Genomic DNA, 16,377 nt, shown 5'->3' on the forward strand with positions numbered 1-16,377 from the left:
GCTATACAATCTGTTGTATGCTGGGTCGGAGGTCCATCGATCACCGCAACTCACAACGCCGGAGTCACGATCTTGAACCATATTACAAAAATCGCAGTTGTCTTTACTTTCTGATAAACAAAATATTGGCGAACAATGAACTTGTCAGCAGAGGCATACACGAGGGTTGTCGGGAATTGCCGGGGTTTGTCGGGCATAGCCGGGGATTGTTGGGAATAGCCGGTAGTTGTCTGAGATAGCCGGGGTTGTCCGGCATAGCCGGGGGTTGTCTGGGATAACAGGGGGTTGTAGGTCATAGTCGGGGGTTGTCTTGGATAGCCGGGGTTATCGGGCATAGCCAGGGGGGTGGGGTGGGGGGGGGGTGGGGTGGGGGAATAGCCGGTAGTTGTCTGAGATAGCCGGGGGGGGGGGGGGGGTAGGTCATAGCCGGGTGTTGTCTGAGATAGCCGGGGTTGTAGGGCATAGCCGGTAGTTGTCTGAGATAGCCGGGGTTGTAGGGCATAGCCGGTAGTTGTCTGAGATAGCCGGGGTTGTAGGGCATAGCCGGTAGTTGTCTGAGATAGCCGGTGGGAGGGGGGGGGGGGGGGTGTAGGTCATTGCCGGGTGTTGTCTGAGATAGCCGGGGTTGTAGGGCATAGCCGGTAGTTGTCTGAGATAGCCGGGGTTGTAGGGCATAGCCGGTAGTTGTCTGAGATAGCCGGGGTTGTAGGGCATAGCCGGGTGTTGTCTGAGATAGCCGGGGTTGTAGGGCATAGCCGGTAGTTGTCTGAGATAGCCGGGGGTTGTAGGGCATAGCCGGGGGTTGTCTGGAATAGCTGGGTGGTTGTCTGGGATAGCCGGAGGTTGTCGGTAATAGCCGGTGGTTGTCTGGGATAGCTGGGGGTTGTCGGTAATAGCTGGGGGTTGTCTGGGATAGCCGGAGGTTGTCGTGGATAGCTGGGGGTTGTCTGGGATAGCCGGAGGGTGTCGGTAATAGCCGGTGGTTGTCTGGGATAGCTGGGGGTTGTCGGTAATAGCCGGGGGTTGTCTGGGATAGCCGGAAGTTGTCGTGGATAGCTGGGGGTTGTCTGGGATAGCCGGAGGTTGTCGGTAATAGCCGGTGGTTGTCGTGGATAGCTGGGGGTTGTCGGTAATAACCGGAGGTTGTCTGGGATAGCCGGAGGTTGTCGTGGATAGCTGGGGGTCGTCGGTAATAGCCGGGGGTTGTCGGGGATAGCTGGAGGTTGTCGGTAATGGCCGGGGGTTGTCGGGATAGCTGGAGGTTGTCGGTAATGGCCGGGGGTTGTCTGGGATAGCTGGAGGTTGCGGGAATAACCGGGGGTTGTCTGGGATAGCTGGGGGTTGTCGGTAATAGCCGGCGGTTGTCTGGGATAGCCGGAGGTTGTCTGAGATAGATGGGGGTTGTCGGTAATAGCCGGGGGTTGTCGTGGATAGCTGGGGGTCATCGGTAATAGCCCGGAGTTGTCTGGGATAGCCGGGGGTTGTCTGGGATAGCTGGAGGTTGCCGGGAATAGCCAGGGGTTGTCTGGGATAGCCGGAGGTTGTCGTGGATAGCTGGGGGTCGTCGGTAATAGCCGGGGGTTGTCTGGGATAGCCGGAGGTTGTCTGGGATAGCCGGGGGTTGTCGTGGATAGCCGGGGTCGTCGGTAATAGCCGGGGGTTGTCTGGGATAGCCTGAGGTTGTTGTGGATAGCTGGGGGTTGTCGGTAATAGCCGGGGGTTGTCTTGGATAACTGGAGGTTGCCGGGAATAGCCAGGGGTTGTCTGCGATAGCCGGAGGTTGTCTGGGATAGCTGGGGGTTGCCGGGAATAGCCGGGGGTTGTCTGGGATAGCCGGAGGTTGCCGGGAATAGCCGGAGGTTGCCGTGGATAGCCGGGAATAGCCGGGGGTTGGTGTGCATAGCCGGGGGTTGTCGGGCATAGCCGAGGGTTGTCGGGCACAGCCGGGGGTTGTTGGGCATAACCGGGGGTTGTTGTGGATTGCCCGAGGTTACGATGTTGGCGTTTGGAACAAATTGTCGAAAAACCATCATATTAATTTCTACTAGTGAAAAGTCCACATGTCCCATCTCCCTATACAAACATTACTCGCAGCGTGATAATCATCAGTGTTATAGAAATCATACGAAGATTCAATTAGTTAGAGTGGGCATATTCCATTAAAAAAAAAAATTGCTCAATATTCTGTTTATTACGAAATTATATGAGGTATATTTCACAAGAAGTGAAAGCAATATGTCCGATAAAACTATCTGGGGAATTTTATGCTACAAAATTGTGACTCGAGTATTATAATAATTATTGCTTAACCCGAACTGATGTTTTATTTGCAACAATTTTACTATTAAATTTTTAGACTACAGCGTATTCTCGATTTTGTATCATTAGATATACTCATAATGAATGTTATTAGATATTCAAGAATGGTTTTATAATATATATTTTTATTGTTCAGAAACAATGAGGAAAGTAATTTGAAAATGAATGTACCTGTGTACATAGTAATCAAATAAACACAATGTATATTACTTATTTTGGTTTCAGTTTCCAGTGTGCATCTCTATTTGCCATGGCCGTAACTAGAAGGAGTAGTAAATAGCACTCCCCCCACCCCAACAAAATAAGAAAAGCTGCCATTTTTAGTTTTAGAATCGCCCTTTTTGTATAGCCGGAGAAAACCCTAGATTAAATGGGGGGAGGGGGGCATATGGGAGGGGGGAACCCACAGTCTGTTAGCCTGTCTGTCCGTTTGTCTGTCTGTATGTCTGTCTGGTTGTATGTATGTATGATTTTATAAAATTTAATAGTTTTTTTTTAAAAGGGTTTGATTGGGGGGGGGGGGGTAGGGCATGACCCCCGTGGCCCCCTCTTTACACCACTACCCCACCCCCTACTTACCTCAGACAAAATACGCCCCTGTTTCCCTGTTTGCTTGACATTCGTAGATCATAAACCAAGCAGTGTGGTATTTGACTTGCGCGCAGTTTGACTTGGTTGCCGCGTGAAAGTCCGTCAAGTAACGCCTTGCGCGACCATGTCTCAATATCCACTACATAGTTGAGGTGTAGACAAACACAGGAAAGTCGTTTAAACACCACGAATGATCCAAGGGTCTCGGGCAGCCAGTCTGAAGGTGTCACTATGCACCTTCTGACATATTAAGGTAGAACACAAAGAAAACGACCATGTCCACGTCGGTAAAAACTGGGGTTTACTGGTATTAAATTGGTTTCAACGGCCTCGGCGATGTCGCAGTTAAGCCATCGGACATAAGGCTGGTAGGTACAGGGTTCGCAACCCGGTATCGGCTCTAACCCATAGCAAGGTTTAACGACCACTACACCCTCTTCTCTCGCACTAGCCACTAACCAACTAACAACTAACCCACTGTCATCGACAGACAGCTCAGACAGCTGAGATGTGTGTGATCAGGGCAGCGTGCTTGAACCTTAATTGGAAAATAAATTGAAATGACATGAAAATTGGTTTCATTCTAGTTTGGCTCGTTTGATGCGCGGTCGGTTTCTCGCTCCAGCCAGTGCACCACGACTGGTACAGCAAAGGTCGTGGTATGTGCTAGCCTGTCTATGGGATGGTGCATATAAAAGATCCTGTGCTGCTAATCGAAAAGAGTAGCCCATGAAATGGCGACAGCGGGTTTCCTCCCTCAATATCTGTGTGGTCCGACGCCATATAACCGTAAATAAAATGTGTTGAGTGCGTCGTTATATAAAACATTTCTTTCATTCTATTTTCTTTTACTAATTTGCTTTATGTGTTAATTTTACACTAATATATGTAATATTTCACTCTATATGGCTTTATCGTGGCTACTTCTTTAATTCTGTATTAGAATATTTATGTGCACAAATTGGGTAACCAGGATTATTCAACATCTCTAACAAACAGACATATGTAATTGTGGAATCTGATCTATACTTAGTAACTAGAACTTCAACATGCATTAGGAATTACTTAGAATATATAATTTTAATGTCTGTGCATATTCTAAGACCAACCCCCCCCCCCCACCCCCCCCCCCCCCCCCCCCCCCAGTTTAACAGTTTCGTAAATGTGTTTAAATAAACGAAAACTTGTAACTTTGAAAGTGAAATCAGATACTGGATTTAATTGTTGGTGTAAGTCACAGGAGATTTTCAGTACAAAATGAAATGCGTAACTATCACGTCACTGAATGTAGCTTAGGGGTTACGGTACAATGCAGTGGTACCAACTTGCTAAACTTTTTTGACTTAGTATAGATTATGTAATCTCCCCTATACCAGCATTAAAAGATACCCAGCATATGTAGTTGTAATGAATGGACAAGAAGCCATATTTTTGTTAATATTAGGATTAGAAATTACGCAGCATATATTACGTATGTTAACAAATGGGCATTAGGCCAATTATCGTGTCTATATTAGGATTAGAAATTACGCAGCGTGTGCATTGTCCTGAACATACACAGGTTGTGTAATCTGTCATATACTAGTATTAGGAGTTGCCCAGCAGGTGTAATTTTAATGAATGTCCATAGATGTGGTAATCTGGTTTAAGCTTGTCGAATCACTTCATGCGAGCTACAAGAACACGTGACATTTGCTGAGAATTACAAGAAGCAAAATGTCAGCGCCGTCTGGTGTTATTTCAGAGTAGTCACTTGGTACAGCCAATGAATACAACGCTACCTGTGCGGCGGCGTATTCATTTCCGGAAACCTTTTATCAGCTGTAGATATGCCCACGGGCAGCGTCAACACCGACCGTCGCTGACGTGATTTCAGCAGGTCCAATACGGACGTGATTTCAACAGGTCTAACGCTGATATGATTTTAGCAGGTCCAATATTGACGTGATTTTAACAGGCCTAAGAGTGACGTGATTTGAGCAGGTCCGATACTGGTGTGATTTTAGTAGGTTTGATATTGACTTGATTTTAACAGGTCTGACATTGACTTGATTTTAGCAGGTCTAACATTGACTTGATTTTAACAGGTCTGACAATGACTTGATTTTAGCAGGTCTAACACTGTCGTGATTTTAATAGGTTCGACACTAACGTGATTTATGCAGGTCTAACATTGACGTGATTTTAGCAGATCTGACATTGACGCGTTGGTAATGTTTACAGAACTCTGTTCGCATACTGAGTTTTAATATCACAAGTTGTGCTGGAGTCAAAACATTTTCAACGGACCGCAAAAGAACCGCGATTGTCATCCGTACTGTCAAGCAAGAGTTCTGATGTACCTTGCTGAAGTCACTGGTCTTTTTTTGGAGCGGAACGTAGCCCAGTGGCACAGCGTTCGCTCGATGCGCGGTCGGTGTGGGGTCGATTCCCGTCGGTGGGCCCACTGGGCTATATCTCGTTCCAGCCAGCCAGTGCACCACGACTGGTATATCAAAAGCTGTGGTATGTACTACCCTGTGCATATAAAAGATCCCTTGCTGCTAATCGAAATGAGTAGCCCATAATGTGGCGACATATAACCGTAAATAAAATGTGTTGAGTGCGTCGTTAAATAAAATATTTCCTTCTTCCTTCCTGTCCTTTTTAGTTACCGGCCTCGGTGGCGTCGTGGTTAGGTCATCGGTATACAGGCTGGTAAACTGGGTTCGGATCCCAGTCGAGGCATGGGATTTTTAATCCAGATACCGACTCCAAACCTTGAGTGAGTGCTCCGCAAGGCTCAATGGGTAGGTGTAAACCACTGCACGGACCAGTGATCCATAACTGGTTCAACAAAGGCCATGATTTGTGCTATCCTGCCTGTGGGAAGCGCAAATAAAAGATCCATTGCTGCTAATCGGAAGAGTAGCCCATGTAGTGGCGACAGCGGGTTTCCTCTCAAAATCTGTGTGGTCCTTAACCATATGTCTGACGCCATATAACCGTAAATAAAATGTGTTGAGTGCGTCGTTAAATAAAACATTTCTTTCTTCTTTTTCTTTTTAGTTATCACAAAATGCTCCCTCGGCATCACTATCTCCTTCACGATACATATCCTAATATTTACAGCAGTCAATCGATTTTTAGGAAAAGTTAAAGTTTGTTTTGTTTAATGACACCACTAGAGCACATTGATCGTTGATTAATTAATAATCGGCTACTGGATGTCATTCTGGCACGTTGTCATCAGGGGAAACCCGATACATTTTTCGTAACGCAGCAAGGGATCTTTTATATGCACTTTCCCACGGGCAGGAAAGCACACACCACGGCCTTTGTCCAGTGGTGTACTGGTTGGAACGAGAGAAAAACAATTAGTTGAATGGATCTACCCTTGGTGGTTCGATCCTGCGACGCATGTTTCTCAAGCGAGCACTGAAGGGAGACTAAAAGAGGACACAAACATGAGGGTTCTGTCAGTATTGACAGTAATGCTAGTTTCAGACTACCAACTGCCAGCACAACGTTGGCCAACCTTCCGCTGTTACGACTTTACGACTGTCCAGTTGCTAGTCTGGGCGCTCTTACAACTGGATTCTCGTTGTATAACCCATTTGTTGTTAATCTGAGCGTAACCGTTGAGTTGGTCAACTTCATCATGACAGCTGACATTCTAAGCCTAGCATAAGGAACAGATCCAGGATCATGCTCAGGTTTCCTGACTGCTGGTGCCGACGGACCTGATGTATTCCTGTAGACTGTCAGTCTCTACGGTTTGTGTCAGACGTTTGTGAGGACTTTCATGATGAATCTAGTAACGCGTATCTCAGGACACCAGACACCAAGTACGTGGGAGGGCTGGTTGAATCTCTTCATGGAGTTTGAAGAAAAACGGCAGTTTCCACATTGTTTTGGAGCAGTCAGCGACAAGCACATACACATCAAGGCACCTGCATGAATTAAATCAGGATACTTCAACCACAAGACACCATTCTCTATTGTGTTAGTTACCAGGCACAGATGTTGCGACGCGGTCGGTCTGGGATCGATCCCCGTCGGTGGACCCATTGGACTATTTCTCGTTCCAGCCAGTGCACCACGACTGGTATATCAAAGGCCGTGGTATGTACTACCCTGTCTGTGGGATGGTGCATATAAAAGATCCCGTGCTGATAATCGAAAAGAGTAGTCCATAAATTGGCGACAGTTGGTTTCCTCTCTCAATATCTGTGTGGTCCTTAGCCATATGTCTGACGCCATATAACCGTAAATAAAATGTGTTGAGTGCGTCGTTAAATGAAACATTTCTTTCTTTCCTTAATTTTTCAGATAAAAAAAAACCTTCCCAGAATCAGCTGTCAAGAATTTATGATTATGTAACAGGAGACGATGCCTTTGTCTTCTTGACAACTTGATGCAACCGTACGCACACAAATCAGCTATTGGAGATGAGAACAATTGCAGTTGCCGCCTATCGACAGCCTTGGAAATAATGAATAATGCGTGTTGCATCACGTGTGCCCGATTTCGAATGTTTCTAGTGTTTCTTCGCACCATGGAGCTTTAAATTGACAATGCTGTCAAGGTTGTTCAGGTATGCACTACCCTCCTCACCTATCTCTCCATTTAAAACAATAGGCTCTACTCCCTCCCTACCAGGGTCCATGGACTTTGAAAGCAAGTCATTTGGCAATCTAATTGAAATTAGCTCCACTATTACATGTGTATCTAACACCAGCCAGTATTTAACACCAGCCATTTGGAGCTCATGTCCACCAATGAAAACCTTACTTGCAGAATCCTGCCAGTGATTTAAAAATAATTTGAAAACATTCCGAATTATCCTGAGGGTATACGACATGTTTCGTGTGAATTACGAATGCCTTAAAACATGTTTTATTTTATAAAATAAATAATTTGTAATGTAAAACTCAAGACTGATTTAGTTGGGGGTTTTTTTTTTTATAAATAAATAAATAATTTTTAATGTAAAATTGAAGACTGATAACCCACCCCGTACGTATTGGTATGGTTCGCTGTACTGCGGCCACTAAAATAGACTCGCCCGATATTTTTAGAATTTGTATGCTCCCAAATAACGTTATAAAAGGCGAAGTGTGATTGGTCAATATTTAAATTATTACTTACAGACGAAATGTTACCTGGACATTGGGGGACTACGCAGTGTTGTTAGTTTTAAATCACTGACAGGATTCTGCAAGTAAGGTTTTGATTGGTGGACATGAGCTCCAACTGGCTGGTGTTAGATCCACATGTAATAGTGGAGCTAATTTTAATTAGATTGGTCATTTGGCGACATCTCATATGTCTATGGCCTTAGTCCAAAGCCGAAGGGAGTTGCAGGCCGTCCATCTTCGAAACACATAATGAAGTCTATAATGAAGTACATTTATTGAATCGCATAATGCGGGAGCATTGGGGGGAGGGGGGGGGGGCGATTGTGCGAATCTGCACACTTCCAAAGAAATCTCGGATTCTTGCAATCTTCACTAAACCACCCCGTTACAATATACTAGCAGATCGCTTGCTAAGAATTACAACAAAACATTCAAAAGGTGGTCTATAAGGAAGACAAGCTTTTTCACTAGAAGCAAAGTATACTAAGGCGTTGTAAAATGGTCACTAAATGTCCACAGAAAAACAATTTGAACAAAAAATGTATACATTATATATTTTTTTTCAATTACTTTAAACTTTAAGGTGTATAGTCAGTTGAAAACATTGCACTGTACTGTTTCATGTTTACAGTATAATACTATTCATGTGTACATCCGGCGATTTCTTAGTTCTGTGATGAGAAGAGGTTTTTTTAGTAGAGAGGTGCTTCACAAATGTGTAGGTTATAAACTTCACATAACTCGAGGTGGACATTTTACAAATTTTAAGCTACAAACCCCCAAAAAACTAAACTAAACTAAACTAAATTAAACTAAACAATAAAACAAAAACCACCGTATATTTTAGACCGATATAGCACACACTATGGTAAGAAGACCTACGCAATTTAATACATAAACAAAACATATACTCTCCAGAGCGAAAACAAATTACAGTAAATATTTTATTTTCTTTGCGTCTTTTATCTTCCGTTGATTTAGCGCAAGATACCTTGAAGCGGGACAGCGATGCCTCCTCGGATTTCGCGACACCAGTCCGGATCGGTTTCTCTGTGTGACAATATTGTCTGGAAAAACGCAATGGTCTTTGGGGCGGACTTAACTGGCGGGTCGGGTGTCACAGCCAGAGGTCAGCGTGATCCCACTCGATGTAAGGGGATTGGGGTGTTTATCTGCTGTGTCAACTGGATTACAGATAACCGAGACAGCTTCTGTGAGATAACAATGCCGGACAGCCAGACTCCCGCGAAGTGGTCAACGTCTGGCGAGGCGCACGTCTCTGACCACAGTTATTTGACTACGTTTCTTGCTCCAGCATTTCGGCTTGGGCCAGATTTATTTTTAAAAAAGAAAGAAGTTTGGTTTGCTTAACGACACCACTAGAGCACACTGATTTATTAATCATCGGCTATTCGATGTCAAAAATTTGGTAATTTTTTACATATATTCGTAAAGAGGAAATCCGCTACATTTTGCCATTAGTAGCAAGGAATCTTTTATATGCACCATCCCACAAACAGGATAGTACACACCACGGCCTTTGATGGTCCACTGGCTGGAACGAGAAATAGCCCAATGAACACATCGATGGAGATCGATCCCAGACCGATCGCACAACAACCGAACGCTTTACGTTATGTCCCGCCCCGGTATCAGATTTAATGCAGCTTCTAGGCTTATGGGTTATTGCATTGCTTGTGGAATATTGCATTGCTTGTGGAATATTGCATTGCTTATGGGTTATTGCATTGCTTGTGGAATATTGCATTCAGGACGGTATCTACTGACGGGCTAGCGAGGAGAAGTTGTCTCAACCACAATCAAGAAAAGAAGTGTCTTTTTAGTTTAAACGTTCCCGTTTTGTCACCCAGTATTACCATGGCCTGGTGTGTGTGTGTGTGTGTGTGTGTGTGTGTGTGTGTGTGTGTATCTGTGTGTGTGTGGGTGTGTGCGTGTTTCTCCCTCTGTGTGTGTGTGTGTGTGTGTGTGTGTGTGTGTGTGTGTGTGCTTCTGATGTCAGGTCAGGTCATATGTTTTAATGTGCACGTTTAGAACAAGCTGTTGTAGCATACGCCTGTCATGGAGTCATGTGTCGACTTTCGCCGTATCCTCTGTCGAGGACAGGAAAATGTTTGGGGGTGGGATAGGAGAGGGGGTCGCCCACGTTGGCATGTGCAAGGGAACACAAGCAGCCCGACCAGGTTCGGTAGTGGGCGAGGATTGTGTGTTTTTCTCGCCGTTTCGTTTTTTTTATTCTCTCTCTCTCTCTCTCTCTCTCTGTGTCTCTCTCTCTGTGTGTGTGTGTGTGTGTGTGTCTCTCTCTCTCTCTCTCTCTCTCTCTCTCTCTCTCTCGCTCTCTCTCTCTCTCTCTCTCAGTATACACTGGTGTTCAAACTAGTGTGTGCTACAAGAAATGACTGCTCCTATATTTGTGTAAACACCAGTGTTGCTTCTGCAAACTTCGTTAAACCAGGCGCGTTCTGCCGTTTAACACTTCCGACTGGTTGAACAAGTTAAATGCACTAACAGCGACTTTCTTCGTGCATGTGTACTGGCTTGGGGGGATAGCTTACAGTTCATTGCACTTCAGAGTCATCTTTTGGTCAACGGTACAATTTTTTAAATACATTTTTCAATACGTCCAGGTGCATTTGGCTTTATCAACAAAACATTTTCAATTTTACAATCAATAATTTTCCAACGTTTTATAATGACGGAAACGTCTTGGGTATCTTTATTATTGTTGGAATGGAATGGAAACTCGTTTAACGTGCCCATATCCACGAAGGTTCAGGCACGCCTACCACAGATCCGACCTCTGACTTCGCCAGTGGAGGGTTCCGTGGCAGGAGGGTTACTATTGTTGTAGTTCATTACAGTCGATTTTGTTTTTATTGGCGACGCGTTAGTGAAACGGAATTCATAGTAGAGTGATCCACTAATTATGGCGTGAAGCCGGCTTATGCTACCAGTGTTCTGATCGTTGTGTTGACATGCCTAGATTAGTTGAGATCAGTACAAGATAGACTCCTTGAGTACTGAAAAGTATGTTACCAACAATCGTCCATTTGTTCTCGAACTCAACAACAGCGCCGAAAGCTGGGTATTTGTTAAAGCTTTACAAAGAAACAGACAATACAAACCTATCAGCTCAGATGTCATTTCGTTCTTATTAGGCTTGCTCACAATAAACCTGCCATTTGACAAATGTTTTTTTGCGTTATTCTTTCCTGTCATTTCCGCACGCGGTCCGCACCTCAGTGGGGGTCTGCCGTACACTTGTGGGGTCTACCATTATCTTGAAGGGGTACGCTGTAATCTCGCGGGACCTCCTGTAATGTTGAGGGATCCTGTAATGCGCTTCAGACTTTGGAGTTTGTGTTTAGAAACTATCTAAAGTAAAGCCCCATGCCATGTTAGTAGAGAACTGGACGAGATACTGTGGACGATAGATATCTGACCCAATACAGTCGAACCCTCCACCACCTGGTGACAGAGGGATTAGTGTAACTAGCACTCCAAGATTACTGATAAAACTCAATACAGTCGAACCCTTCCGACTCTCCACCACCACCTGCTGACAGAGGGATTAGTGTAACTAGCACTCCAAGATTACTCATAAAACACAATACAGTCGAACCCTTCCGACTCTCCACCACCACCTGCTGACAGAGGGATTAGTGTAACTAGCATTCCAAGATTACTGATAAAACCCAATACAGTCGAACCCTCCACCACCACCTGCTGACAGAGGGATTAGTGTAACTAGCATTCCAAGATTACTGATAAAGCCCAATACAGTCGAACCTTCCACCACCACCTGCTGACAGAGGGATTAGTGTAACTAGCATTCCAAGATTACTGATAAAACTCAATACAGTCGAACCCTTCCGACTCTCCACCACCACCTGCTGACAGAGGGATTAGTGTAACTAGCACTCCAAGATTACTCATAAAACACAATACAGTCGAACCCTTCCGACTCTCCACCACCACCTGCTGACAGAGGGATTAGTGTAACTAGCATTCCAAGATTACTGATAAAACCCAATACAGTCGAACCCTCCACCACCACCTGCTGACAGAGGGATTAGTGTAACTAGCATTCCAAGATTACTGATAAAGCCCAATACAGTCGAACCTTCCACCACCACCTGCTGACAGAGGGATTAGTGTAACTAGCATTCCAAGATTACTGATAAAACCCAATACAGTCGAACCCTCCACCACCACCTGCTGACAGAGGGATTAGTGTAACTAGCATTCCAAGATTACTGATAAAGCCCAATACAGTCGAACCCTCCACCACCACCTGCTGACAGAGGGAGTAGTGTAACTAGCATTCCAAGATTACTGATAAAACCCAATACAGTCGAACCCTCCACCACCACCTGCTGACAGAGGGATTAGTGTAACTAGCATTCCAAGATTACTGATAAAGCCCAATACAGTCGAACCCTTCCGACTCTCCACCACCACCTGCTGAAAGAGGGATTAGTGTAACTAGCATTCCAAGATTACTGATAAAACCCAATACAGTCGAACCCTCCACCACCACCTGCTGACAGAGGGATTAGTGTAACTAGCATTCCAAGATTACTGATAAAACCCAATACAGTCGAACCCTCCACCACCACCTGCTGACAGAGGGATTAGTGTAACTAGCATTCCAAGATTACTGATAAAGCCCAATACAGTCGAACCCTCCACCACCACCTGCTGACAGAGGGAGTAGTGTAACTAGCATTCCAAGATTACTGATAAAACCCAATACAGTCGAACCCTCCACCACCACCTGCTGACAGAGGGATTAGTGTAACTAGCATTCCAAGATTACTGATAAAGCCCAATACAGTCGAACCCTTCCGACTCTCCACCACCACCTGCTGACAGAGGGATTAGTGTAACTAGCATTCCAAGATTACTGATAAAACCCAATACAGTCGAACCCTCCACCACCACCTGCTGACAGAGGGATTAGTGTAACTAGCATTCCAAGATTACTGATAAAACCCAATACAGTCGAACCCTCCACCACCACCTGCTGACAGAGGGATTAGTGTAACTAGCATTCCAAGATTACTGATAAAGCCCAATACAGTCGAACCCTCCACCACCACCTGCTGACAGAGGGATTAGTGTAACTAGCATTCCAAGATTACTGATAAAACCCAATACAGTCGATCCCTCCACCACCACCTGCTGACAGAGGGATTAGTGTAACTAGCATTCCAAGATTACTGATAAAGCCCAATACAGTCGAACCCTCCACCACCACCTGCTGACAGAGGGATTAGTGTAACTAGCATTCCAAGATTACTGATAAAACCCAATACAGTCGAACCCTCCACCACCACCTGCTAACAGAGGGATTAGTGTAACTAGCATTCCAAGATTATTGATAAAGCCCAATACAGTCGAACCCTCCACCACCACCTGCTGACAGAGGGATTAGTGTAACTAGCACTCCAATATTACTGATAAAACCCAATACAGTCGAACCCTGCTTATATCCAATTAAGGTTCAAGCACGCTGTTCTCGGCACACAGATCAGCTATCTGGGTTGTCTGTCCATGACAGTGGGTTAGTTGTTAGTGGTGAGTGAGCGAGAAGAGGGTGTAGTGGTCTTCACCTACCTACCCATCGAATCAGCCTTATGATCGATGGCCTAACCACACCACCGAGGCCGGTACTAGCACTGCAAGATTATTGATAAAACTCAGTACAGTCGAACACACAAAGTAATCATTTACTACGAGGGCTATTATGGAAGTGGCCACCTTCGTCTACAACCACATATTTTAACTTGGTTTTCGCGCTTATATCTAATTAAGGATCAAGCACGCTATCGTAAACACACATATCAGTGATCTAGGCTGTTTATACACGACAGAATTTGCTCTGTGTAACGACACCACTAGAGCACACTGTTTTATTAATCATCGGCTATTGGATGTCAAACATATGGTAATTTTTGACAGTCATAGAGAGGAAACCCGCTACATTTTTTCTTTAGTAGCAAGAGATCTTTTATATGCACCATCCCACAGACAGGATAGTACATACCACGGCCTTTGATATACCAGTCGTGGTGCACTGGCTGGAATGAGAAATAGCGAGCGCTTTACCACTGGGCCATGCCCAGCCCCTCCACGACAGAGGTTAACGGTTTTAAAAAATCACTCCGAGTGAGAGTCGGTACAGGGATGCGAACCCGAGACATGCCAGCCCTTAGGCCATTGACTTCAACTCTACGACACCAAACAAAATCCACTTTAGATTCAATTTTAAATTTACTTACTATAATCTAATATTATGTCCTTTGATATATTGCTTCCACCCCTACCCCGTTTCATTTTCACTATTACTAGTATTTAAAAAACAATTTGTAAGCAAATTCCATAGCCTTTCTACACACACCATCGGAACTGGGAGGTGTACCCAGGCAGACGTGTCACACGGTTCATCGATTTCGTTTATTGATTACCATGCACAGTGCCGAGCATGACAGATTTTGTGATCCTCATTCCTGATACCTTGATGTTATCACGAGTTAAGCTGTTATAAGACCTGCGATCTGTTAATGAACATAATCAGATTACTTATTTTCTTGTCACATTCATGGTGACTTGGTGTGAATACTCCGGATACCTGACCAGATTTTTTCTTGTTTTGGTGGGGGGAGGGGGGATTTATGAAGACCTTAGGGTTAGTCATAGACGCTACCCGTTATCTCTGAAATGAGCAGCTTGACCCCAATATTTTCTGATTCACTTTAAGAGCAAGGGGTGGTAGTATGTATATCCGTGGTGTTTATGTCGGTTGATACGCTGCAGGTATGAGTTTTAGCCACAGATGTTACTATTGCCGTCTATGGGATTTGATTTGGTAGTATATTAGTGTTGGAGTTAATAATTTTGTATGTACTAAAAACTACATGTACATGTATATATATATATATATATATATATATATATATACGTACCAGGAAGTAAAAAGAAGATTGAACTGCTACAAACATTAGGACGACGAAATCAATCACATTAGAAAAACGGATATTGATATTATAAGCAAGAAAATGTATTCAATATGCAATTCCAGTCGTTAAAAAGACCCTATTAATCGGATTTATCTTTAAAATGGCAGCAAATTCGGGACAGTCCCTTTAAACTCCGCTAAATTATTAACGTTTATCTACGCCAGTTATGTCACTGATATTGTCATGGCCGCAACTACAGGAAAACTTAATGTTTGTTTTGTTTAACTATACCGGCCTCGGTGGTGTCGTGGTTAGGCCATCGATAAATAAGGCTGGTAGTACAGGGTTCGCAGCCAGGTACCGGCTCCCACCCAGAGCGAGTTTTAACGACTCAATAAGATCACTACACCCTCTTCTCTCTCACTAACAACTAACAACTAACCCACTGTCCTGGACAGACAGCCCAGATAGCTGAAGTCTGTGCCCAGGACAGCGTGATTGAACCTTAATTGGATATAAGCACAAAAATAAGTTAAAGAAAGAAAGTTTAACGATATTATTAGAGCACATTGAATAGTTAATCGTCGGCTATTGAATGTCAAACGTAGTCTCAAGAGAAAACACGCTACATTTTTCTGTCAGAAGCACCGGCCTCGGTGGCGTCGTGGCAGGCCATCGGTCTACAGGCTGGTAGGTACTGGGTTCGGATCCCAGTCGAGGCATGGGATTTTTAATCCAGATACTGACTCCAAACCCTGAGTGAGTGCTCCGCGAGGCTCAATGGGTAGGTGTAAACCACTTGCACCGACCAGTGATCCATAACTGGTTCAACAAAGGCCATGGTTTGTGCTATCCTGCCTGTGGGAAGCGCAAATAAAAGATCCCTTGCTGCCAATCGGAAAGAGTAGCCCATGTAGTGGTGACAGCGGGTTTCCTCGCAAAATCTGTGTGGTCCTTAACCATATGTCTGACGCCATATAACCGTAAATAAAATGTGTTGAGTGCGTCGTTAAATAAAACACTTCTTTCTTTCTTTTTGTCAGAAGCAATGGATCTTTGATTTACCAGTCGTGTGGCATTGGTTGGAACGGGAGAAAAACCAATGAATACGCCGAGGAGGTCCGATCTTACAATTCAAGCAACTCGTACGAGCGCTCTACCGACTGAGCTAAACCCAGCCCCGTAAACTAGAGGAGGGTAGGGTGGTAAATACTATACGGGGAAATATAAAAAAGTGTCCTATTAGTTTACAAGTGACCGTTTTATGCAGTTGGAGAAGTCCATAGACTAGTTATTTTTTAAATTTATTTTAAAGTAAGTACGATTCTGATATTATACACATTCCACTCTCACATCCCATCACAAGC

At 44.4% G+C, this 16,377-nt stretch overlaps 1 protein-coding gene across 1 annotated transcript; it reads right to left on the reverse strand.

The window, feature by feature from the left end:
• Positions 1–593: 593 nt before the first annotated feature.
• On the reverse strand, positions 594–2,069 carry LOC121369849 (adhesive plaque matrix protein-like). The gene has a single exon (XM_041494926.1). The coding sequence runs from the start codon at positions 2,067–2,069 to the stop codon at positions 594–596; it is 1,476 nt and encodes a 491-aa protein (XP_041350860.1).
• Positions 2,070–16,377: the final 14,308 nt, after the last annotated feature.

This window comes from Gigantopelta aegis, chromosome 4 (genome assembly GCF_016097555.1).
Source record: "Gigantopelta aegis isolate Gae_Host chromosome 4, Gae_host_genome, whole genome shotgun sequence".
NCBI classification, from domain to species: Eukaryota; Metazoa; Mollusca; class Gastropoda; order Neomphalida; family Peltospiridae; genus Gigantopelta; species Gigantopelta aegis.

Excerpts from the sequence above, each read along its gene's own strand:
- LOC121369849 (XM_041494926.1), bottom strand. The coding sequence starts at position 2,069 with ATGGGACATGTGGACTTTTCACTAGTAGAAATTAATATGATGGTTTTT.